Source organism: Dermacentor andersoni, chromosome 2, assembly GCF_023375885.2.
Source record: "Dermacentor andersoni chromosome 2, qqDerAnde1_hic_scaffold, whole genome shotgun sequence".
Taxonomy (NCBI): Eukaryota; Metazoa; Arthropoda; class Arachnida; order Ixodida; family Ixodidae; genus Dermacentor; species Dermacentor andersoni.
Window position 1 is genome coordinate 59670450 of NC_092815.1, and position 26678 is coordinate 59697127.

The 26678-nt window shown below is 46.9% G+C and overlaps 1 protein-coding gene across 2 annotated transcripts in view; it reads right to left on the bottom strand.

Annotated features, from left to right (window-relative positions):
• The window catches only part of LOC126542227 (snake venom 5'-nucleotidase-like), a 64749-nt gene that overhangs the window by 22286 nt on the left and 15785 nt on the right, over positions 1 to 26678 (bottom strand). For both annotated transcript variants that reach the window (XM_055077108.2, XM_050189189.3), the window contains exons 2-3: positions 21074 to 21349; positions 4987 to 5124 (exon numbers count right to left, since the gene is read on the bottom strand). In XM_055077108.2, coding sequence (XP_054933083.2) covers positions 4987 to 5124; positions 21074 to 21307 — 372 coding nt within the window. In that variant the 5' untranslated portion in view covers positions 21308 to 21349. The remainder of the gene's footprint in view (positions 1 to 4986; positions 5125 to 21073; positions 21350 to 26678) is intronic.

Here is a 26678-nt window from a genome sequence, read left to right on the forward strand (position 1 = left end):
GATACTAGACGAAGGTGTGCTCTATCTAATTCAGCACGCTTCTTTTGGCATACGAACAACTGAGAAACGGAAACCATAAAACTGGCGTAACGTTCTGGTGTATTCATCTAAGACTTCTTTGTTTGGAAGACCCACTTTACCCCATGAACGGCCTTCTTCTGATAGCTTAGATTACCATAAGTCGGTAAACTTACTCATTAATCAACTTCTCAAACTCGCTCATACTCAGAACGACCTGTGAGCTTCAGTCTGAGTGAACCCGGCTGAGTACAATTTTGGTGAAGTTCAGTACGAGCGAGTTATCAACAAAAATGTACTTTGTGAGTGTGTTTGAATGAGTTCTGATTATTTCGCCGACCTAAGATAAAAAAATATGACGTCGCTATAGCCGCGGAGACAGCGGCAACGTGATTTTGCACGCAGCGTACAGCGTAAGAGTTCAAAAACGCGGGAATGCGCGGCCGGCCAAGCCTTTCGCCATGTCGTCCGCCTCCGCGCCGTGCCGTACCCGCAGCCTCCACCTCCACCCCCCTGTAATTTTGAAAGCTCGTCCCGCCAGTTTTACACCCGTTCTTACCACAGCACGGGAAACGCAAGTTGGCACCGCTAAATCCAGAATCATGGCGCCACGCTTCGGCACCCTCCCCAACCCCCTCCTTGTATCGTCCCCGCTTCGTGTTTTCCTGCAGTTCGCGCTACCGCGACGCGCTAGAGGCAAGTTTGGAAGTGAAGTTGGAGATGCTTGCTACGAATCTGGACACAAGCAAGTAGTGTGTGCTGTGTAAGGATTCGCTCTTTCGTTCAAGGTCCGACAAGGCTATAGATGCTACGGTACTGTGGCCCGCGGTGTTGCGAGGAGTGAGCAACATCGACGTCCCCGTGCGAGTTCCTCAAGTTCAGTTGTTCAGTAGTTCGGTTGGATCCCTTACTGTTCCAGTTCAACGCTCGCTCGACCCTTCTGTATAGTTTTGTGTGGACTGGGCATCGGCACCTTTACTTTCGTGCACAAGCGGTGACAGTTGGCGTGCAACGCGACTGGCGACTGCTCGTTTGCTGGTCATGCATGGCGCAATTACTAATAATGAGTGTTACTCCTAATGCCTCTGTGGATAGATAGATCGGACTTTTCAAATGCTCATTGTCTAGCGCAGCGTTCGAGACCGACGATGGGCGCTGGACTTTCAGCAGTGCTCTCGTGAATCGTCATGCGATTGAACGTCGGTGATGCATTCACACGGGCACCATGGTGCCCTGGAGGACGAAAAAAAATATAGGAGAGAGCGTTACTCCACGACGGTAGTCTCGGCAAGGCAGCCTTCTATGACAATGTCTCTTGACTTCCTCTCCCGGGCCTATGTGCGAAGTGACTCTTGGGAAGTAGGACCTCCAGGGTTTCCGAGGCTTACCAAGACACTATTTGGTACGCGGTAGCTCTTAATCCGCCCTCCACTATCGAGCCTAATTTCCACGCTCAGTATGGTCCATTCTCTCGCATAACACCGCACGCTCTGCGACTAGAAATTACCGTTTGCGCATCCCGTGGTGAGGGCCTATTTCGTATAAGCCTTTCCTTTACATTTCTGTGACTAGGCTTCAAGATGGTTACGTGACGCTCCCTCGTAGTCTTTTTTCTCCCTCCGTGTTTGGTGGTTCCGTTTAGCGCGATCAACTGGACATATGAATCTCAGCAGTGCCACTGTTGGATCTGCGTATCTGGAGATATGGCGCATAGTATCTAGGCACATCTACTATTGATTACTTCCACCAACCTCGACATAAAGAAAGTCTCAGGGCCTATATAGCGCAATGTTGGACAACTCGAAAAACGTGAGCAGGACCTTCTGCAGCGCTATCGTGAATCGTAGTTAAAAAGTGGCATTGCGTAAAGTCAAACTTTCTTTGTGCACAATTTTAGCAGCGTCCACTATCACGTCTGCCAAAAACGCACGCACGCACACACACACGCACGCACGCACAAACCTACAAATGAGAATTTACTTATTTTTTAAAGATCTTTTGGCACATTTAATCGTTAGGCGAGATACTTCCAGCACTGCTAAGATCACGCGTCATACTTATTTGTTTCTTACAAGACATTGCTATGTACCGAAAATAAGGAACTTTCTTGTACGTTTAAGACTCTTGTGTATACTTCTTTAAAAACGTTTAGCATTTCTAATTCCTCTGCATGTGCTATATATCTCGTATGAATGTCTTTTAATCATTCCTGTGTTAAATTCACGAGAAACCCTCAGTTTGTGAGAGTCTGTAGGGCAAGCAGGCTTGCCTGGGCGATTCTGATGAGTCGGAGTCTAAGTGAACCCGACTGAGTATACTTTTAGCGAGCCTGAGTCCGGTGAGCTCATTCGCGTAGAAATTTGGTGAGTCTTATTCCGAGCGAAACCTAAGCAAAAACATAAAATTTTCGACTGAGTCTGTGCGAGTTCCGTTTACTTTGGCGGTCTATATACGTTACTCCCTTTCGTCTAATCTAATCTATGTGGGAGCGAGAGTGGTACGACTGACGGGGCAAATTGAATCCGTGAGTGTACCGGTATAATACACAAAACGGAGTAAATACTGATTAAACCGATGAATTGTAACGCAGTAACTCTCCAAAGCACCACAACTTTTCTGATTGCGCAACGTGTTCAGTCACACTTTAAGTTAGACGTTTAATCTGTTTCATGTCGATTGAGCGAGGTATTATTTGCAGATGGATCCAGTCAGCGATGTTTTGCAGAACGTCATGTTCAGGTACGCCAAAATCCTTTTTGTACTTCACTTTGTTCTCTAAGGATTTATGTAAACCACGCAAATGTCTGAATATTCATTTTATAGAGTATGTTATATATGGAGAACTTGTGGAGCAACCTTAAAGTGACAAGTCCCACTCTCTCCGAAAAAAAATAGTTTGCTTAGCTGTCCTTAAAAGCTAGAGAAGTATATAAAATGACGCCACTACGAATCTGCGCACTTGCGACGTATTACTGTCAAGTTGGGTTTCCAGTAGAGATTTGAAAATATTCGAAATTATGAGTACGAAGTGAATGGTATCCGATATTCCATTCGTATTCAGTTTGGGAATTGACAGTTTGAACAAGTTGAATATAAGGAATAACAATACCTAATTGGGTCTCGAGAAACGTGGATGGATACAAGTGAGGATTTGTTCCGGCTGGCTCTGCTGTAAGAGAGCCGTGGTTGTTCTCCGCAGTCACCGGTTCTTAGCGAACACCTTGGGCAGATGCTGACAAATTTTTCGTCATTCGATGAATGTTTTACATCGAAGCAGTTAAGGGCTACTTTCCGAAGGAAAACATTCCGAAGATAGTGCAATGCTGGGCCGATCCGCGGCGGAGGTGACGCAGGCGCTAAGCACGCCCCGAATATAGGCCGATACTGAAGATAGTACAATACTAGGCCGACCCGCACCGGAAGTGAAGCAGGCGTTAAGCATTCCCCCGATCCCGAAGAAGCTAGTGCAATACCGGCACGACCTGCGCCGGAGATGAATCAGGCGGTAAGCACACCCCACACGTGGGCCAATCCCGAAGCTAGTGCAATACAGGGCCGACCCGCGGTGGAGGTAAAGCAGGCGTTAAACACTCCATATACGTGGGCCGATCTCGCAGATAGAGCAATGCCGGGCCGAGCCGCGGCGGAAATGAAGCAGGCGTTAAGCACTCTCCAAACGTGGGCCGATACTGAAGATAGTGCAATACCGGGCCGACCCGTGGCGGTGGTAAAGCAGGCGTTAAGCACTCCCCGTATATGGGCCGATTCCGCAGTTAGATTAATGCCGGGCCGACCCGCGGCGCAGATGAAGCAGGCGTTAAGTTCCCCATACGTGGGCCAATCCCATAGTGCAATGGCGGGCCGACCCACGGCGGAGGTGAAGCAGACATTAAGCTCTCCCCAAACGTGGGCCTATCCTGAAGATAGTACACTACCGGGCCGACCCGCGGCGGAGGCGAAGCAGGGGTTAAGGGGTTACTCCCCGTACGTGGGCCGACCCCGAAGACAGTGTAATGCCGGGACGACCCGCGGCGGAGCTGCAGTTCGCCATTAGGGGCCCACATACACAGCTACGTTGGTCATCCTTCTACACAGAGGGGAAGGGCACTGAATTTTTCTTTGAGTGCTTAGAAAGTTGTCTTGATTTACAGAAAGCAATTTATTATTTGACAAGCCTCACAATTTTAGCTTTCCTTTAAAGGAATGTGTAGTGCCGCAATATCCGTAACTCTTCCTTCAATAAAGAAAACACTACCAAGATCTAGAGACGTTCTGTCTCCTTGTTTCCTTGCAGTCACTGTAACGGCGCAGTAGAAAACTGAAAGCATTTGTTTTTCATTTACAAGCTCCTCAGTTGAGCGGATGTCCAGTCGAGAAGCCGTCATTACATGCGACTATGAAACAATGCAAGCAAGCTTCCTTCTTCAGCAAATAAGCTGCTCGAAAGCTTTTATTTCACCTTGTACGGAATGAAAGAATAATATGCGATTTGAAATTCGCAAATTGTTATTGTGGAATATTCGTATTTAATTTGATTTGGAAATTGCATTATTCGAATATTCCCAGTTTTCAGAGAAGGAAGCGCCTAAAATGAAGGTTTCAAAGAAAGGGCGGGCCTGTGTATGTAGCGAAGGCAGAACTATTACGTCGCCAGTCTCCTATCGAAAATGGAGCAGCAACTCATCACTATAGGCCATTGAACTTCTCTGTCCACTGAATTCGCGACCAACACGCGGATGTCATAAGACCAGCGGGTAGTGTTGTAGCCAAGGGGGCTGCACACCGGGCAGGTGCCCCCCCCCCCCCTTCGCCCCCCGCTTTGCTACGCGAGAGAAGAAAATATTAAATTTGCGAGAACGTAATGGTGGCTCTATCTGTCGAAATGCAATAGAGCGCTCTAGGCGTCCACATTTTAAAAGACAATATGGGCAAGTAATTTAGTAAAAAAAAGAAAAGGCGCGAACTCACTGCAAAGTTGTAGCCCATTCTAGACATGACCTCGGATACGACTTCCTGTTTGAAGAGCGTGTAGTAAGGTGTGCCTTGGAAAAAGTCTCCGGCGTTCAGGAACAGCGCATTAGGGTCTTCTCGCCTTATTTCTTTCACCTGCAAAATAATTATATGGGAGTTTGTTAATCAATGCTATGTTACTTGACCCTTTTCTGGATTTTATATCAACAAAAGAAGCCCGCCATGCCCACCTTAATTCTAGTAAAACGCAGATTAAAATTCGCGGTAGATAATAAACCGTTACCCCCTCCTGCCCGCCTGACAAGAATGTGTACACTCGCGTCGTACAAACCGCCATCCCTCATACCATCCTTTTTCTTCTTTTATCCATATATCTGAAGAGAGTAACAGGCTGGAACACTTTTACCCCAAGTCGACCTCTGTGCCTTTCCGCAGGTAAATGTTCTTTCTTCACCTGTTTCCCGAATGAGTATTATGAAACGACAATGTGCTGGAAAATTCCTTCGCGCGAGAAGTTGTGTGATTTTTTGGGTGATATCAGCAGTCGCTATGTTCTTGTACAAGCCCCGCTGTATAGATGGGCAGGAACATGCAGGTTTCGTTAATATGAGACTGAAGCATATCTTTTTACCTTAGTTGTAATCTTGTGGCTGTAATCTCTTGCATAGCGTAGATGAAAGTAAGCTTCCACTATAGGCTTAACTTGACTAATGCCACATTTCATTCCTTGCGCATATTAAATCGAAGCTTTAGTGACCTCTATTCCCCACTGCGGAGTTTGTTTCTAGCCGTTTCTAACCACTATCAACTTGCTGCGAGCACAACCGCTATTCAGACCACAAATCCTGCATCATTTCCGCAACCTTAACTCTCAGGAATCTGGATCTCAATCAGCGCCAACAGTGCTCGATACCATTTATAGCAAGCTAGTTCTCGCAAGCCTTCAGAAGTCAAGGGCTTGAGAACCTATAAAGCAGAATCGTGGTTCGTCGACGACAAGAGCGATCGTTTTGGGATGACACGAGAGGCGCCGCCATATTTCAATGGAATGCGAGATGCCGGAGGTCACGCATTTGAGATTTCCGGTAGTTGGTGTTTGGAAATCACTTTCCTATACTTGTCATGTGTGTACCGAACTTTTCAACAACCGTAAGACTTTCAGGGTGTGAGAGAGAGAGAGAAGGGAAGAAGGAAAGGCAGGGAGGTTAACCAGACTGAGTCCAGTTTGCTACCCTACACGTGGGGAGGAGAATGGGGAGTGAAAGAGAGAGAGAGAACTTGGGTGTAGGATGTCTATAGTCGGGCACTCAAGTCTGTTGCCTTCAGGTAGTGAAAAAGCGCTCGAACTGCTTTCTGCGCTAATGTACTGTGAGGCCAGGCTCCCAAGATCTTCGCTTCCGTAAATGGCCTGTCAGCCAGTCTATTCAAGGCACACTGGAGAGTCTCACGTTGATTATCGAAGCGCGAACAGTGGCGCAGAAGGTGACTGGGTTCAGGGTATGAACCTTTCGTTTCAACCACGTGTGCCGGGAGTAGGAGCGTTCTGGTTTACATTAGCAAGGACCTTACTTATTTCGCCCAGCCCTACCGCCAGACGACGATAACCAATACGTGTGTCTTACGGTGAAAAAGAAAAAGACTGTAGTTTACATTTATTGGCGTATATCCTTGCCCAACAAGTAAATCTGATTGCGAAAGACTAAATGATATAGCTGCGACGCCAGGTATTTCGATAATAACAGGGGACTTCAACGCTCACCACGAGATACGGGGAAACTTGAGAATAAATTCAAAGGGCCCATCACTTATATCCTTTGCATCAGAGCACCACCCGTGTATAATCAATGATTGAAACCCGACATTTCTTTGAGTAGTCACGCACAACAGCTGCCTTGATTTGACACTTGTGTCAGGTTGCCTGACTTTGAGCGTGCAATGGTTCGCTGGTATTGAAAGCAATGGAAGTGATCATGTTCCGACCTGTGTGAGAATAGATGGACTAGAAGCCTCATTAACGCTTGCATCTCGCCAAGTCGATTGGTCAGTCTTTGAAGATCTTGTAGAAGACACATGCAAGAAACATATTGCATGCAGGTTAGAAGACGTAACTGCAGCTACAATGCAAGATTGCATGCGTTTCTTCACACATTCATCGAAGCGTGCAGAGCATGACATTGAATTGGAAATGCTTCGCGCACTACGTCACCGAGCTGAAAGGAAGTGCAGGCGCACAAAGTCAATTCTTGATCTCAGAGTAGCTCGGCGCATGCAAGAGAAGATACAGCACCGAATGGACAAGCCTGAGGATCAAAAATGGAAAGGCTTTTATGGTTCGCTGGATCCCCGCAAGCCACTACACCGTGCCTGGCATACCCTACGGGGTCCTTGCTCACGTCCCCAACATCGACATCCTTTTAACGTCTTTGCTCTCAATCAAAACCGCCGTGAGATACGTTGCAGAGGAATTTTGTGCGAAAGTCGCTGACGGGACAGTTTTACTTCATGTGATGGCTTTAGGTGATATTCTTGGTCCACGAGATACAAGTATAGACGCTCCATTCTCTTTGGAAGAGTTAGAAGCTGTTATGATGCTCTGCAGGTGTTCGTCTTCACCAGCACCCGATGGAACAATATATACTGCTTTGCACCACCTAGGTCTAGAAGCGCGTCGAGAACTGCTCATCCTGTTGAATAATCCATGGCAAGACGGTATCGCTCCACAGGAATGGCAACGCAGCCGCCTGGTACCACTGCTAAACGCAGGAAAGTCATCGCTGGAACTGGCGTCATATCGGCATATAGCACTCGCCAGCTGAGTCGGCAAGCTCAAGGAACGTATGAACCTCATGCGTCTCGAATGTGCTTGGAACACCACAAAATATACCTTGACTCCATGGCGTGATTGCGACGAGGCCGTTCATCCATTGACAATATCATCTATCTAGTGTCATCTGTAGAGCAGCAAGAATCTGGGAAGCGATTATCAGTGGCGCTCTTTCTTGACGTGCAAGGTGTCTACGACAACACTTCCCACTAAGCCTACCTAGACGCGCTTTTAGAATTGAACTAGGGGGGCGATAATTTTAACCTATCCGAAACACCCTAGCACTAACGTCTTTGCTTGTACGTACTTAAGATGGTCCGATTAACAACCCCTACATTTGCCGTGGCGTCCCCCAAGGCGGTGTTTTAAGTAGTGTTTTAAATATTTTTCAACCTTGCGCTTTTTGGACTGGCCTAATCCTTACTTGAAACATTCAGCGTCTCAATCTGCTCTGATGAAATCTGCGTTTGGACGTCAGCATTGACTCGCTTGCAGGTTCGTGCAAGGCTACAGAAGGCAGCAACACATGCATCTGGCTATCTTAACTCACAAGGACTAACTATCTCGACAGAAAAAAATTCGTGTTAATTGATTTTACGCGAAAAGAGATGACTGGTTATACAGTATGCATCAGTGGCCAGCCTATGTGCTACAAGAAAAATCATTGGCAGTTGGCTGCCATTGTTGACCGGGATCTCTCCTGGAGCCCTCAGGTTGCCCACTAGAAGAAGAAGCTTCCATCGATTGTCTACGTCTTCAAGTTCACTGACGTCAGAACATGGGAATCTTCAGTGTGCCTCATGCTACAGCTATACCGAGCACTTTTTATTTGGTTTATACGCTATAGCTCTCCTATTATTTCTAAAGCTTGCAAGTTGCAAACTTGCAAGGCCAACTATAGGCGTCATTCCCCAATTTAGTCAACACCCTTCGTGCCTCCGTACCGTCGATCGGATTTTGCACTCTTGGCCCGTTCACCATCAGCCTTGTGGTGGTTATGTCAACCTGAAGTGTGCCTGCCTTTCCATCTCAGGAATAAGAAAGAAGACTGACCTGCCTACCTTGGCCTTGAAGCAAGCAACTCTGGGTTACATACATAATTTGACCGAGTCCACTTTCTACTTTATCCGAGTCCGCATGTACATGGATGGTATGGTTCTTCCACTCAAACCAGCTCCGCCAGGACAGTGGTTATACCATTATGATCGATCAGCGTCATAAACAAGGTTCCTCGTGTCATAACATCGACCACTTCTGAGCTTGCTGCCCTCCAGCACGCTGTTGATTATATTAACCACCAACTGACAAATCGGTGGGCCGTATTTTGCGAGTCCAAGGGGGCCCTCGACTCGTCTATGCAACTGAGGAAGCTGTGAAGTGTCGCTTACGCCTGGGCGTTGTATTCACCAACGCATGTTCATCTTTGATCGGAACTGACAATAGCGTCGAATGCAATGCCTGCGATGTCGATGAGGCTTTAAACCATCTCCTGTGCTACCACCCGTCTTCTCGAAGTGAAAGACATGACCTCCGTACAGCTCTAAATTAACTAGACGGAAAACCTTTCGCCTTCTACAAACTGTTGGGACGATGCCCTCGCATATCACAGCAACAAAAGGCTATAAAAGCGCTACTGTTATTTCTGAAAACTGCTGGACTGCATAAGTGATCGTCTGCAATATACAGCACATAACTGTTATTACGTCGACAATATTGTCATGTGTCTTTAAAAAAGACTGGCAACGTTTAATGAGGACAACTAGCTCCTGAAGAACAGCGGTGGTGGGACCGGGCTGTCGAGCAGGCGGGGCACTTATTCCTTCTTGTCCTTCCTGCCTCTTCTTTTGCACTGTCCCCACTATTGCAGGTGGCATTTCCCCTCTTCCTCGAAAAGAGAATTGGCTCAATGGTTAAGAAGCGGTGTAAGAAATAAAAAAGAACGAAACAAGAACGTGGTCAAGGCAGATGCTCGCGCAAGGAACAGAATGACAGCTACAGGAAAGACGCAAGTTCAGCACAGGTGAAGCGTGACGTGCAGAGGTAACCCATCACACAAAGAAACACATAGGTAAACGCATCAGCTGCACACATGAGCGCCAATATAAAAAAAAAAAATGAATAAATGAAAAAAAAAATCACGAACGCGCAACATATGCTTTCATGCGTACGACGTGAATGATATCATGGCTAGGTAGTTGTCTACGCTGTGCTTGAGCCGCACTGTCAGGAACGACTTCGTAGTTCACATTACTAATGCGGCACATCACTTTGTATGGGCCAAAATACCGACTGAGCAACTTTTCACTAAGGCCACGGCGGCGAACAGGAGTCCACACTCAGACTTGGTCGCCAGAGTTGTAGCATACTTGTCTGTGGCGGATCGTATAACGCCGTGCATCTGCGTGCTGCTGCTCACCGATGTGCAGCCACGAAAGCTGGGGAGCTTCCTCAGCGCGCTGAGCAAATTCTTTGGCGTCAGTAGTTAGACGCTCGTTGTCTTGACACGGCAGCATAGCGCCCAGCATCGTCTGAACTTCGCGGCCGCAAAGGAGACGAAATGGGTGTAAAGCGCGTCGTTATTATACGCGAAGGTCCCGTAAGGCAATATGTGATCCCATGTTTTGTGCTTGACGTCGATGTACATAGAGTTCATGTCCGTGATGGTCTTGTTTAAGCGCTGCGTAAGTCCGTCAAACTGTGGATGGTAAGCAGTAGCCTTTTGATGACTAGTGTTGCTCAAGTGAAAAATTTCGTCCATGAACTGTGCTGTGAACGCCGTCCCTCTGTCTGTGATTACAGCAGACAGGGCACCCTGACGGAATACAAGGTGACACATGAAGAAATGCGCTACCTCAGAAACCGTGGCTCGTAGGAGCGCCTCAGGCTCGGCATAGCGGGTTAAATAGTCAGTGGCGACTATCACCAACTTGTTGCCGTCGGTTGACAGAGGAAAAGGCCCAAGAATGTCCAAGCCAACTTGGCAGAATGGCTTATGAGGTGGTTCGATGGGTTGCGATAACCCGGTGGGCTTCATGGGCGGTGACTTTGACGTAATAGTTCTGCGGAAACTGTCGCTGACATTCGCGGCAGCCTTTAACGTACTGTTTAACACTTGCCGAAAACACGGGCCATTAATATACCTCGTGTACGTGAGGTACGCAAGCATTCTTGAGGAGCCTAAGTGGCCATATGTTGGCTTGGGCTCGTCATGGCAAGCGAAAAGAATGTAGTCCCGCAAGTCGTTTGGAACCACCAGGAGGTAGGCTCGGTCATTCGAACTGGTGTTTTTCTTGTAAAGCACATTCTCTCGTAGACAAAAGGACTTCCTATACGCGACATAGATGGCGTGGAATGGTTGCTGGCTGACCATCTAAGTAGCCGATGATAGGGAGAATTTCAGCGTCGTCACGCTGCAGTCTCATCAAGTCCGATACAGTAATGGCGCCCAGGAAGCCGTCATCTTCCTCCGACACCCGACTGACGGATTCGGCGGGTGCACGCGACAGTGTGCCAGCGTCTTCGTGCTTGCGGCCAGACTTGTAAATGGTAGTGACGTCAAACTCCTGCAGCCGCAAGCTCCACCTTGCCAGTCGTCCTGAAGGATCGTGTATGTTTTCCAACAAGCATAGGGCATGGTGGTTTGTCACCACTTTGAAAGGACGGCAGTAGAGATGAGGGCGAAACTTCGTGATCGCCCACGCAACCACGAGACACTCTTTTTCTGTGGTAGAGTAGTTTGCCTCGGCACAGGACAGCGAGCGGCTAGCATAAGCTATTACGGCTATTGCTCTTTCATTGCCGTCTTGACGTTGGACGAGTATTGTGCCAAGACCAATGTTATTGGCATCAGTATATACCTCGGTGTCAGCGTCTTCGTCAGAATGTGCCAGGACGGGTGCTGATTGCATCCGTTGTCGTAGTTCAGCGAAGGCCGCCTGTTGCTCATTCGTCCAGGCAAATGGCGTGTCATCCCTTGTAAGGCGAGTCAGGGGTTCCGCTATCTGCGAGAAGTTTTCAATGAAATGGTGAAAATACGCACACAAGCCTGTTACCGTGGCAAGTTTGTCGGGATCGGGTCGGACTCTTCCGACGCTTGCGACGTGTCCGAGAAACATGAGCTCTTCATAGCCAAAGTGACACTTTTCTGGTTTAAGTGTTTCAGAAAAAATTGCTACGGCATCAAGATACACGAGACAAGTCTGCCACTTCAGTCCAGCGAGGACAGTATCCATCATTCACTGGAAACTAGTTGGAGCTGAACAGAAGCCGAAAGGGACCGCTCGAAATTCGTAGAGGCCTCTGGAGTTACAAAGGCAGTTTCCTCGCGATCTCTTTCGTCTACCTCGATTTGCCAGTACCCGCTTTTAAAATCGAGGGACGAAAAATACTGTGTGCGCAGCAGTCTATCTAACGAATCGTCGATACGTGGCAGTCGGTACGCATACTTCTTAGTTACGTTGTAGAGCTTGCGGTAATCGACGCAGAAGCGTAGCGTTCCGTCTTTCTTTTTGACAAGAACGACCAGAGACGACCATGAGCATTTGGAAGGTTCAATAACGCCGTCGTCAAGCATCCCTTTTACTTGCTGACGAATTGATTCGCGTTCTTTCGCCGACACGCTGTACGGCTGCTGGCGTATCGGGCGTGCGTCGTCACATGTGATGATCCTGTGCCTTGCAATTGAAGTCTGGCGCACCTTAGATGAACTTGCGAAACATGCCCTGAATTCAAGCAAGAGCTCGAGCAGTGCTGCCTAGTTGTCTTTCGATAGCTCTGAATTAATGTCGATGTTACCCAGTGATTTGTCAACCAGCCCCACTACTTCAGAGGCAAAACATTCGGCCACGTTCTTTATTTCCACGCAATCGAACTATCGCGGAAATGGTGTCGATGCTTCTTACTGAAGTTGCTGACAAGCATCTGAGAACGGCCATCACTAAGCTGTAGCACACTCCTAGCCGCACAAACACCTTGTGTCAGTACATGTGATAAGATGTGATTGCCACCCACTACTGCAGGTGGCAATATCAATAGCAGATGCCTTCTTCGTCTCTTAATCTCTCCGCACCCGCCGTGGTTGCTCAGTGGCTACGGTGTTGGGCTGCTGAGCACGAGGTCGCGGGATCGAATCCCGACCACGGCGGCCGCATTTCGATGGGGGCGAAATGCGAAAACACCCGTGTACTTAGATTTAGGTGCACGTTAAAGAACCCCAGGTGGTCTAAATTTCCGGAGTCCCCCACTACGGCGTGCCTCATAATCAGAAAGTGGTTTTGGCACGTGAAGCCCCATAATAATAATAAAAAAAAAATTATCTCTCCGTCTCCCCTTTCCATTCTCCCAGCGCAGGGTAGCCAATCAGGCTCAGTCCTGGTTCCCTGTCATTTACTATTTTCGTCTCCCTAATGAGCCCCAGTTGACTGTGGCATTTGACTAAATATTGTGCGCTACACGTGTTCTCGGACAACTCACGTGATATACGATGTATGCGCATACTAGCAGGCGATATAAACGTGCCGAAATAGTCTGGACGGGATCATTCGGTGGTAGCTAGCTATAGGGCAGTTGCGTTTCACAACTGCTCGCCGGTATTAGACGACGTGACACCTACGCCCAGAGCAACTGGAAATATCAATCAGATATTCGCCAGAGGAATTGACAAAATAGGAGCCGATAGGTGCGCGTCTTACTTTGCCGTCCCACAGACCGATAATGTGCGCTACAATGCAAAGATACGAAACGATGGAGACGCCATATTCTGAAAGTAAAAAAAAAAAAAAAACTTTTGTTTCAATGTCCCGTTCTCAAAAAGTAAGCAAGCTTGGTTTACATGACAGATATCAAGGACGTGTTCTGCTCTTCCTCGAACCTCACCACGCGTATATCGCACATAAAACGACGCCAATCAGGAAGCATGAAAGCTGGGTAGCATTTAGAGGTAACTTAATTTGACTTAAAGGTTCTCTACAAAGCCTGGGCCTAGCATGTCCACCATTATCGTGTGGTCATGACACAAATGTCAGATTGCTGCGCGAGTTTCTACTGACGGCGCTCGCATGTGGCGATCGCAGCGATTGCAGGAAAGTAGCGTAGAGTTAGTGTATTCGTTAATTACCTGAAATTGCTCGGGAAGATGAAACTATGTCTTTTTGCGCCACCCTTACAAAGCAACCCGGAATTCCGTTGCTTGAGCCGTTACAAGAGGGCTCACTGTTCAACGAGTCACTAAAATGTAAAAGCTAAATCATTTTTGTTTTATGGGGGACAATCCGTGTTTATAACCGCCGTGGTTGCTCAGTAGCTATGGTGTTGGACTGCTGAGCACGAGGTCGCGGGATTGAATCCCGGCCACGGCAGCCGCATTTCGATGAGGGCGAAATGCGAAAACACCCGTGTACTTAGATTTAGGTGCACGTTAAAGAACCCTAGGTGGTTAAAATTTCCGGAGTCCACCACTACGGCGTGCCTCATAATCAGAAAGTGGTTTTGGCACGTTAAACCCCATAATTTTTTAATCCGTGTTTATTAGATAAATTGTGTACCTTATGCGTAACAGGTAAGGAGTATATGCAGTGACTTTATGAACTAGTCCCACATGCCTCTTAAAAAGTTTAGACGTACCGCCCCATTTTATATCTGCTGTGCATCGAAGCACATTTAGGATGCAATTTATGCGTTCCTCAATGCGCACCATATGAACCTTCCATGAAAGTGGTCTTGACAATGGCCATTCCCAGAAAACTATGATATATAGCAGGAGTAGTGATCTGGTGAAGGGTTAGCTGAATACTGTCAACATGCTCTCTTGTAAAGGACGAAACAGTGGATTTCTCAGGCCAAGAGATCCGTGCCACCCTCCATCAGGAAACGTGTCGCATTATCAATTCATTCTTGAACTATCGCTTGTACTTCAGCACAGTTTCTACTTGATGCGTCCATACAAATATTATTTGCGTAAGTAGATGGTGTGAAGCAGCGACACAGTATAGCTGACCAAATATTATGCACAGTAAGTCTTGCACTGTTTCGTGTGGCGTAGGCTGAGCAAACATACGCAAATGCGCATGGGCAATATTCCTTAGAGTAGAAGAAAAGTTGATTTAGTGATGGACTCAGTTCGAGTCGTCTTCGTTTCACGAAGTGGCGCTCGCAGATGGTGGATAAGTGGACGGACATTCCGAACTTGAGCCTAATAAATTACATGTAATTAATTATCTACAATCGAATACACTTCTTAGTAGTTCTGTAATTCATCGATTACTTTATTACTCGGTAACGATTAGTTAATTAAATTACTTCTTTTATTAGATTACATTAACAATTACAATTACGCGTAACCAGTTACTTTATTAAAATAACTGCCTACATGTTGCTTCTTTAACTAAATGCGCATCGTATTTAGTTGTATAGGATTTAATTACCAGCCTAAACATTCCCTTAATACACACATGCATAATAGATACCAGCATGTGCTTTGGATTAACATAATATTTCTTTTTGCTCGCCTGGGTTACCACGACGTCAACAGACCATGATGTACCGTCTGTGGCCAGGCTGTGCTTTTACGAACTCATGCGCCTTCCGTATTGGAATGGCCAACAGTCCTACGTGCGGCACGTGCAGCAGTGATGAGACGCTCGCACGCATTATCTGTGTCTGCCGGCGATATAGTGGCAAGAGACAAGTGATGTGCAGAGTGCTGGACCAATCGAACAATCGTCCACTATCAGAACTAAAAGCTTTAGGTCAGTACGCGCTGAAGGCCTTACCCGCGTTACTAAGGTTCCTGCGGTCTACGGGCCTCCACGATTGACTTTAAGAACGCTGCCCCCTACCGCTCTATAGTTTACGTGGTTTATTTGTATTCGTCTCTCTTCCTCCCCTTTCCACTCTCTTTTCTTATCCCGTACTCCTTACTCCTGTGCAGGGTAGTCAACCGGAACTTCCTCTGGTTAACCTCCTTTCCTTTCTATGCATCCTTCTTTTCTCTCTCTATTTTTCTCCTCTCTCATTTCCTGCATTTCACATCTTATGCTTGTTTCGTTAAGCTTCGTCGTTATCATCGTCACATTCCCCCATTTTGTCACACTTTCTTTTCCTCTTCCGCTTTTCCAAGCACAAAGTAGCTGGATAGGGCAGCGTACCTCGGGCTGACCTCTCTGCTGTTTCTTCTAAATAAACATTTCTCTCTCTCTTTTCTCCCCGGCGCTGGTTAATGGTTAGACTTCAGAGTGTGACGTAAGCTTTTCATAAGGCGTCCGCGAATCATAGCAGCTGACGGCGCGCTCTCACTCTCCGGGAGCAGGGTGCTTCTCTTTTGTATAGCATCTATCTCGTTCATATAGAGAGATAAATAGGATGGGAAAGGCAGGGAGGTTAACCTGATAAGATTCTGGTTTGCTACCCTGCACTAGAGGAAGGGTGAGGGGAAATGAAAGACGGAAAGAACAGCGGAGAGAAAAAGCAAAGAAACGAAAAAAAGGTAGGGAAGGTCACGAACGTCCATGAGAATTAGTCTCTCCAACACGCCACTTGAACGTAAAAATTTCAAGAGTGCTTTCACTGTCTTGTGGTGTGACGACTCTATATGTCGGCGTTCTAGACTGTCTACTCCGAAAACGGCCGGTCGTCAAGACGCGCCAGCGCGGTAGTGAGTGACTGCCTGTGTGCGCTTTATCGGGCACAAGGACAAAGAACGTGTTCGCCCTCGTCGCAGCAGTGGTCACACGCAGCACTATCCTTCCATCCGATGCGGATGGCAAACGAGATCGTAAATGCGACGCCAAGCCACAATGGGTAAAGTAGTGTTGTCTCGGGTCGGAATCGTCCATGTTGATGATGAAGTTGCAGACAGGGGTCCAGTCGATGTGGACGTGTGCGTTGGAAACTAGGTGTGTTCCACAACGATTGTAAGGCATCATATGCCAGTACTCGAAGTTGCACTGCTGTATGTTCTTGACAGCGGGATTGGCTCCTGCCCGCCGCCTTCATGAGCAGATTGAACAGCTACTTTGTTATCACTTTACCTCCCCCTCCCCTCTCTCCCCAGCGTAGGGTAGCAAACCGGATCTTCCCCTCTGGTTAACCTCCCTGCCTTTCCCCTTTCCCCTGTCTCTCTCTCTCTCTCTCTATCATCGACCTGTTGATTACCAATTATGCCACACTGGCTAGGGAGCCACTGAAATCTGACGTCGTATCCTTGCTCGAGGAGGCGATGAACGAGAGTTCGGATTTGTAGCACTACTTTTTCGTAGGGTCCACGACGTCAGGCTGAAAACAAGCTATGTAGAGCTATCTTAGAGTCGCTTAATATGCTCAACTAATGAGGTGGTTCCTCTCGAAATATGCATAGTGTGGGGCATCATCACGTGTGCTGAAGTGCCCCAAGCTTTTCCTCCAAGAAACTTGAAATGATGAGAGTTGGCTGCCAGGCGCTTCTTTAGGTACGTCACATGGGGACCCCAACAGAGGTCATGGTTGATGGTTACCCCTAGAAACTTGTCCGTCCTTACATAAGAAATAATTTGTCCATCGATGGATATGGCATACGAAGTCATTGGCTTCCAGCTAAATGTCACCAATGCACATTTTTCTGGAGAAATACTGAGGCATGTTTCTCTAAGGTACGTCAATATCAACGTCGCAGATTTTGGCAGCCTTGCACACACTTAAGGACGCGTCACACCAGATGCCCAGACGCAGATGCCATCGGCATAAATTGGCAGCTTCACCGTATTTGGTAGACATCCTATGGGACTAATGAGCACAAGGCTGAAGAGTGTTGGGCTGAACACAACCCCTTGCGGTACTCCACGGTGTGTATAATGTTGAGATGTTGGGCCGTCTTCGGTATTCACAAGGAGAGGCCGCATATACAAGTAACTGCGTGTCCAACGGTAGAGTAAACCACCAAGGCTCATGCCGAACATTGTCATATGCTCCTTTGATGTCGAGGAACATGGCGACTGATAACCGCTTACACGCCTTTTGATGTTGAACGTACGTAACGAAATCGATAACGTTGTCAATGGGAAATCTGTAACGTCAAAAGGCAGACAAGGTGTCTGGCTTAACTTCATATCGTTCAATGTACCATTCAAGTGTTGCGAGGATCACTCGTTCCATTACCTTCCCAATGCAACTAGTGGTATGAAGTAACCTCTAGAGGAGACTTGCCAGGTTTGAGGAGCGGTACCAGGCGACTGGTCTTCCATTCTTGAGGAACGTCTCCATCGTGCCAGAACTCATTGAAGACGTGCAGCAATGCAATTCGCGCCTGTTCACAGAGGTGGCACAATATACGGTAAGATATACCATCTGTGCCAGGTGATGACGACTGGTTACATAAGGCAAGTGCCGCGCCTAGCTCTCGAGTGGTGAACGACAGATCCATGCTTGAATCCCGTGCACCTAGAACGTAGTTAAACGCAAGGGAACTTGTGCCCGTTGACTGGCCTGCAGTCATAGCCCAGAAATCCTCACTACGTCGAGGTCTTGTCGGCGTTTGAAGAGCGCTTTGAGGGCCTTGGATGGGAAGCGTTGTTCCGGAACAGAACGCAGGCCTCTCACAGCTCTCCATACTTGACACAATGATTTACGGGGTCAAAAGACTCACAATGTTTTCTCTATCGCTCGGATTCCAGTTTATCCATGTGACGTTGTATCTTAATTCTTTTGAATGAAACAGGCTGTCCTTTCATCGTGAATGGTCTTCGTGCGTCGGTATCTTCGTTCGGCGCGACGACGAATCGCGCGAAGTCGCGATTCGTTGAGCATCTTCTGAGGAGTTTGTACTCATTGCACCTTCGGCAATTCTTGGTACCATCTTTTGATCACGCCGAATATGCCGCCGAATTCTCGCGTTAGGGGGTATATAATGCTTTCGCATTAATAACTTTTAGAGGCAACGAATGTAGCAGTTTGCGCAGATGGCGCTGAAATGAGTAGGCCTTGAAACACTTCCTTGCCCTATTTTAATTCAGATGGTGTGCTGCGTCTACGAGTACAAAGCGACCGCGGGGGTACTGTGTAGCACTTAAGTTCACGTTTTCTTCAGGAAAAGCAAACGACTGCATCACCGCTTGACTCACATTTTTAACACGAAAGCATTACATGCCCCCTTACGCGAAAATACGGCGTCACCGTCGGTGCCTGACCGAGCGATGGTGCCAAAAATGGTCGACGGCGCAAAGAGTAAAAACACGTCAAAAATGCTCGGACGGGCGTTAAGTTTGTCAGGGAAGTTCCTGTAAACAAAGCAAATTAATGGCTTTGTAAATAAAATTTGGTGCCTTTCAGTCTGGGTGGGAATCGAATTCGGGCTTCCGGGGTGCGAGAGAAGCACGTTTCCCCGACGCCACAGCGGCACAGCGGTTCTGGCAGGCATCGAGAGGTGTGAGCAGTGCGTGCGTCATTGGGCAAGTGACCGCGCAGATGACGGCGAGGAAGTGGCGCCACGTCACGAGTGGCGCCATGTCAGGAGTGTATAAAAAGAGCGCGCTGCTTCCCGCGCGTCACTTGGTCTTCGGATTTTATCGGTGCTGCCTCTACTGCGACGGACTTCTGGAGCGTCTACCTCAGCGGTGGCTCGTAAAGCCGTGGTCAACGTATACGCAAACACACACACCGAATCATCAGAAAGAACTTGTTGCAGGTCGAAAGGGTCACTCGAAAATATTTCAACAAAGACACACACGTAAGCAGTCTTAGGTGTCTCTGCCAATTTGTTTTTTAGAGCACTCGCATTTGTTTATCGTTCTCTTCATTAAAAAAGACGAAAAGAAGAAAGGATTCTCAGGACATTTGTTGTGACGGAACTTGGCAGCATTATTAGCCGATATATACTAAAAGAAGGTTTCAGAGTTAAGCATGCGTATTGGTTCTATTACAACGTACGGCGGCTGCTCTGAAAACGCGTGCTATGCGCAGGCCACCGGCTGACGGAAGGCTGAAATGAGAGAATAATTTTTGAGGAAAACGTCCGTTTACAGGAGAGTATCGGAAGTGTCCAGGATGAGGCATATTTACAAATGTTCACGCAGATTTCGTTTATCTGAACTCTTCATTGTACTCTGAATTTTCCCCATGATATTTAATGTCTCCTTCACGCCATCTTAATTTCCCTATTATGCGATAAGGGGTATGGAAACCAGCTTTCCTAAGGTTTAAAGCACTTACACAGTGTAAACTGTTTAACAACAAGACAACATAGGTTCATTCCGTCGTAGTGATTTCCCCCTACGTAATGCCGCTTGCTGTACAGGACACGGACGAAGTATCTGCCACTCAAGGCCCACTTGGCTGCGCCATCCTTCTTACACCGACCGGTGCCATGCAGCAGTTACACGATACCCACTTGACAAGACGTGCATGTACTGAAGGGTTGTGGTAAGCGCGTTCTTAATATAAATATTGCTTCCGATTCGATTCAACACTGTCAGCATACATTTTGAGCGCTTTCGTACGTAAATTTTCTTGCCTATCGACATGTCAAAGCTGCTGTGAATAAATTGTTTTCACCTCAGTCTAAGTACCAGGGAAGTACATTTCTGTCGCTAGCATTTGCACTACAGTCAGCAAGGACTAGCGTTTTATAAGAAGTCACCGTAAAGAGTACAAACAATTAGGTGTAATTAAAGTTAGTGTCAGTCACCTTAAATATACTAACATCAATTATACATAACATTAATTGGCAATAATTTAACTCCTAAAATGATCTTGCACTTCACTTATAGAAGGTTGGGGTCGACAGCTGGCAACATTCTTATTTATTTATTTATTTATTTATTTATTTATTTATTTATTTATTTATTTATTTATATACCCCGGGACCATAGGAAAAATATAGGTATGATATATACCTACTTGTTCAAAAAGTGGCAACAGCTGAGGCTTTGAAACAAGCCTTCTCAAGGAAAAGTACTAGAATAGAAAGTTGGGGGTAGTCATATTGTTGAGGGGCTCTGAAGCACATCTTATTATGATAAATTTATACAAAATATTACACAAGGAAATTGCATGTACTGCTTGGTATCTACTACAAAGCACTTAGAATGAGTATATAAATGTACCTACTGCATGCGATTATAAATAAAGAGGGCGAAGATAAAGCCAATGTTACCGTCTCCACATTCTTACCACAAATAACGTTGTCAACAAGTTTACTTCCACTTGAATGCATAGGTACTCAAGAACGTGTGATCATACAATCGTACGACGTACGGTCCAATAAACGTTCTTTTTGTATGCGTGGGAACTTACTTTTGTGACAATACGGGCCACTCCGCCGACGCAAGTGGAATTTTCATTTTGTTTATCAAAGCATTTGCCGCCATATTTGTTGCTTTCTTCCAAGTGTGCGTGAACGTCGTTGGTGTGTAGAATTGTCAAATTGAAGTCTCCCTCGTCGGCTGTGCAGTGGTGCCACTGGGAATTGTATGACATAAATATGGCTAAGAATATGGCATTTCCTGCATATTTCTGATGGTGGACCATCGTTGCTGACAAGAGAGTTGAAGTTGTGCCAACGGTATGATTCTGAAATTATTAAGGGGATGCAAAAACAGGATAAGAACGCAGCGACGACAACGGTGAATGCTATGGGAACATTTAATAGTGTTGCACACATTCATATATCAACAGAGATGTTTCAAAAGACAATCTATTAAACTAGTACTATGTGCGTAAATGTAAAAAGTCATATTGCGGACCATTTTTTAAAGAGTACAGCTCTTTATATAATCTACGCGGCAGGAGGGAAAATTCTTCTTCAGCTTTAATAAATTGGACAGTTTCGCCCAAAGGGTTAAGCATTGAAAGCGACAGCAGGATTTAGCGTTGTGCTGCATCTCCTCAGATGCTGTCCTAAGAAAACGCGGGGCTGACTTGTTGGAGCGACACAGCACGTGACGAAAATGTTGCTGCCAAGCGCAAGCAACAGCCTGCGTAAGCCATTGGGCGTCTCACAACTTAATGAGAAGCGCCGCACCTCGATTGCACGCGAGATGGAAACGACGAGAAACCGTCAACATTTGGAGCGTAGACACATACAGTTTTCGCTTTATTATGTGAACGGAACAAGCACGTGAAGAAACGAGACATGTTTGTACCGTGCTTCGGCACAATCACGCTCGCTATGCTATTCCCGTAAGATCAGCCAATCTACTACCACCTAATTTACAATAACTTCCTCCATCAACTTGTACAAGTTTTATAGCTATTCGGTCAATATATACCTCGATTTATAACTCTTTCTGAGCTCCACTGTGCTAGCCATAACCAATAAATAAAGTCCGTGGCCGCGTGCCACACGGCAACTCGCGTGGCGGGCTTGGGCAGGAGCCGACGCCAGCCACCACGACAGAGCCCAACAGGACAACGGAGATGGAAATTGAACACAACAGAGCACCGACAGATGGCAGAGCCCCTTTATCGCCTTTATTATTGCGATAACAATTATATGGACACTCAAGCCGCATTTACGCCGTCGGCATCGCCGTCGCCGTGAGGTTCCGTATGAGCGAAAGCGCGTGAGGGTGAGCCGCCAAACGCGGTTCAATCTCGCGTGCGCGAGCGAGGAACGCGGCCCGGATGCGTGCCCTCTCCTGTGGCGCGCGAGGCAGGGGATGAGGCGTGGTAGGAAGGGCATTATTCTCCGGCGTCGGCACACTCTTAAAATTTTCACACGCTTATATAAAGGTGTAATGCGGGTGTATTTATCTTTTCACCTTTGTTAACACCCTTGAAACATCGCTCCATAAGGAGTGGAGACAACCGAGGCGTTTGCTACGGCGTTGGCCACGCGAGCCGCGGACGCCGTAGTAGATGCCTTTGGCAGACGCCGTAGGGACACGTTGCCGGCGCTCGTGCGTCGTGAAAGCGGTCTGCGACGTGGCTAAAGTCAACGCCCGCGCGGGCCTCACCTGCAAAGCGATCTGCGATGTTTGCAGAGTGCACGCAGTGCCGGTGGCTTCGTATGCGCTGTGCTTTCGACGTGTCGTACGCGTTCAAGCGACATATGCACGGAGGTCAATTGGCTCGCCGCTGCTGCCGCGATTCCTAACTCCAGCGTTTTCACAGACAGTTTTCCGCTGTCATTGAGCGAGATGTGTTCATGTTCATTTGTGCGCACGTGATACTGTGCTGGTTAATTTATATAAAACACGTTGACGGACTAGTTGGTTTGAATCCATGATAAAATGGGTAAGCGCTACTGAACAGGAACGTAGAAAGAAGCAAACATGCAAAGACAGCGCTGTCTCTGTGTGTATGTTTCTTCGTCCTCGTTGAGTCACGCTTACACATTGTTAATTTAGTTAGTACGCGACTGTTTACAAGTTTATATGGCCGATAAAACTACTATCCTTACTTCGAAAAGCTACCTGCTAATTTGCTATCGCAATCGGTGCTTCGCCTTTCGCGCGTAACTGCGATTTTTTTCAACATAATCAAGCTTTTTTTTTTTTTGCGGGATGTATGCTTTGTTGCTATGTGTTTAAATGCAGCAACATGCCAGAAGGAGGAATAACATTATTTTCAGTCCCTGAGAAATATGGCACGTGTTGCGTCGTAAAAAGTGGTTTCACTACACTGGAAAAAAGGATATCACCGCTTCGAAACTCATCGTTGCTTACGAGCAAAGGGGAGTTTTATTGTTAATACCTGAACGCGAAGTCCGACGAGAATTTTTAGGGTTTGGTTGACCAGAGCCTTCGTTAAATTTATCGTAGTGCACCAGTCAGAGCCGCACCTTAAGCACAGTGGCGCGTTGCTGTTAAGATTCTTCAATGATTAAATTCTTAACCTCAATCTGTTTTCTATTGGGAAATATTTTTCTTTGCACCCTACGCGCAGCGCTTCTTTAATAATTTTGTTCGATTGACCACGCCGTAATGCTTTTAATCGGTTAGCATATTTAGTTCAATTCACGCAATCTCGAGGGGCTATCCATTCATCAAGTTAAAGACCGCCCAAGGAACGATGAAACGAAAAAAATGTCAGGCGTAACGTTAAGAGTGGTGTGGATCAGGAAGATCGGAAGATCAGGAATTAAGAGAGCGGTGTGGGCCAGAGAGCGAACGGGGATAGTCGATATACTAATTGACATAATGAATATACGCAAAAACGAATCTACGCACTATACAAAGTCTTCCGGGTCAAGTGCTCCGGATCGGTCTAGGCCTGCCTCAGAGTGCTTCAACAGTGGCTACGATAGCAATCGCTAGGGACCACCTTGTCAAGACCCACATTGAAATTGAAGTACTCAGGACCCATGTAAGGCATCTAGCCAGGACTCATCGTCACCACTTAGCCTCTCTACCAGCGGACAGACCACACACATCTTTCAGCCAAACAATAACCGCATATGATGAATCATTGCCAGCTTATTTCACTCCGGCTGCGAGACCTTCGATTCCTCCATGGTGTCTCGCTCAGCCAAAAATCAACCTCATAATAGCTGGTATCTCGAAAAAAGCTGATCTATCATCACCAGCCCTTAGACAGCTCACGCTACCATATTTGTACGAGAACTACCATGACTCTACGCATATTTACACTGATGGATCTGTCCTTCCAAGCAGCTCCGCGGCGGCAATCGTCATACCAGCGAAAGCTACAATAATCAAATTTAAGACGACCCAAGCGAAAACATCGACGGCAGCAGAGCTCGCAGCGCTCTTTACTGCCCTTCGTCACATTGGTGATGAACCGCCACACAAGTGGACGATATTCTGCGATTCAAAGGCGGCAGTGCAGTCTCTACTGTCACCTTTACGACGCGGACCGCACGAACAACTAATATTCTATATTACAGAGACGTTACACCATATAAGTGATGCAGGCCATGAAATAACCTTCCAGTGGCTTCCAAGTCACTGCGGCATTATCGGCAATGAACGGGCGGATCAAGCTGCCCGCTCAGCCCATAATGAGGAGCACCACGTCCCAATTCCTCTTTTTAGAACTGACGCAGCACGGAAGCTCCGCCTACTTGCTCGGCAGTGCACCGCGTCGCAATGGAATGAGCCACATTTAAGAAATACGCGACTGTACTCACTTTATCCCACATTAAGTCTTCGAGGAGGTCGCCGGACAGGCCGCCATTGGAATATGAACCTGGCAACGTTTAACGCAAGAACATTATCTAGTGAGGCGAGTCTAGCAGTGCTATTGGAAGAATTAGAGGGCAGTAAATGGGATATAATAGGGCTCAGTGAAGTTAGGAGGCCAAAAGAAGCATATACAGTGTTAAGGAGCGGGCACGTCCTGTGCTACCGGGGCTTAGCGGAGAGACGAGAACTAGGAGTCGGATTCCTGATTAATAAGAATATAGCTGGTAACATACAGGAATTCTATAGCATTAACGAGAGGGTGGCATGTCTTGTTGTGAAACTTAATAAGAGGTACAAAATGAAGGTTGTACAGGTCTACGCCCCTACATCCAGTCATGATGACCAGGAAGTCGAAAGCTTCTACGAAGACGTGGAATCGGCGATGGGTAGAGTGAAAACAAAATACACTATACTGATGGGCGATTTCAATGCCAAGGTAGGCAAGAAGCATGCTGGAGACAAGGCAGTGGGGGAATATGGCATAGGCACTAGGAATAGCAGGGGGGAGGTATTAGTAGAGTTTGCAGAACAGAATAATATGAGGATAATGAATACCTTCTTCCGCAAGCGGAAAAACCGAAAGTGGACATGGAGGAGCCCGAACGGCGAGACTAGAAATGAAATAGATTTCGTACTCTGCGCTAACCCTGGCATCATACAAGATGTGGACGTGCTCGGTAAGGTGCGCTGCAGTGACCACAGGATGGTAAGAACTCGAATTAGCCTAGACCTGAGGAGGGAACGGAGGAAACTGGTACATAAGAAGCCGATCAATGAGTTAGCGCTAAGAGGGAAAACAGAAGAATTCCAGATCAAGCTACAGAACAGGTATTCGGCTTTAAGTCACGAAGAGGATCTTAGTGTTGAAGCAATGAACGACAATCTTGTGGGCATCATTAAGGAGTGTGCAATAGAAGTCGGTGGTAACTCCGTTAGACAGGATACCAGTAAGCTATCGCAGGAGACGAAAGATCTGATCAAGAAACGCCAATGTATGAAAGCCTCTAACCCTACAGCTAGAATAGAACTGGCAGAACTTTCGAAGTTAATCAACAAGCGTAAGACAGCTGACATAAGGAAGTATAACATGGATAGAATTGAACAAGCTCTCAGGAACGGAGGAAGCCTAAAAGCAGTGAAGAAGAAACTAGGAATTGGCAAGAATCAGATGTATGCCTTAAGAGACAAAGCCGGCAATATCATTACTAATATGGATGAGATAGTTCAAGTGGCTGAGGAGTTCTATAGAGATTTATACAGTACGAGTGGCACCCACGATGATAATGGAAGAGAGAATAATCTAGAGGAATTCGATATCCCAGAAGTAACGCCGGAAGAAGTAAAGAACGCCTTGGGAGCTATACAAAGGGGGAAGGCAGCTGGGGAGGATCAGGTAACAGCAGATTTGCTGAAGGATGGTGGGCAGATTGTTCTAGAAAAACTGGCCAGCCTCTATACGCAATGCCTCAAGACCTCGAGCGTACCGGAATCTTGGAAGAACGCTAACATAATCCTAATCCATAAGAAAGGCGACGCCAAAGACTTGAAAAATTATAGACCGATCAGCTTACTGTCCGTTGCCTACAAAGTATTTACTAAGGTAATTGCAAATAGAATCCGGAACACCTTAGACTTCCGTCAACCAAAGGACCAGGCAGGATTCCGTAAAGGCTACTCAACAATAGATCATATTCACACTATCAATCAGGTGATAGAGAAATGTGCGGAATATAACCAACCATTATATGTAGCTT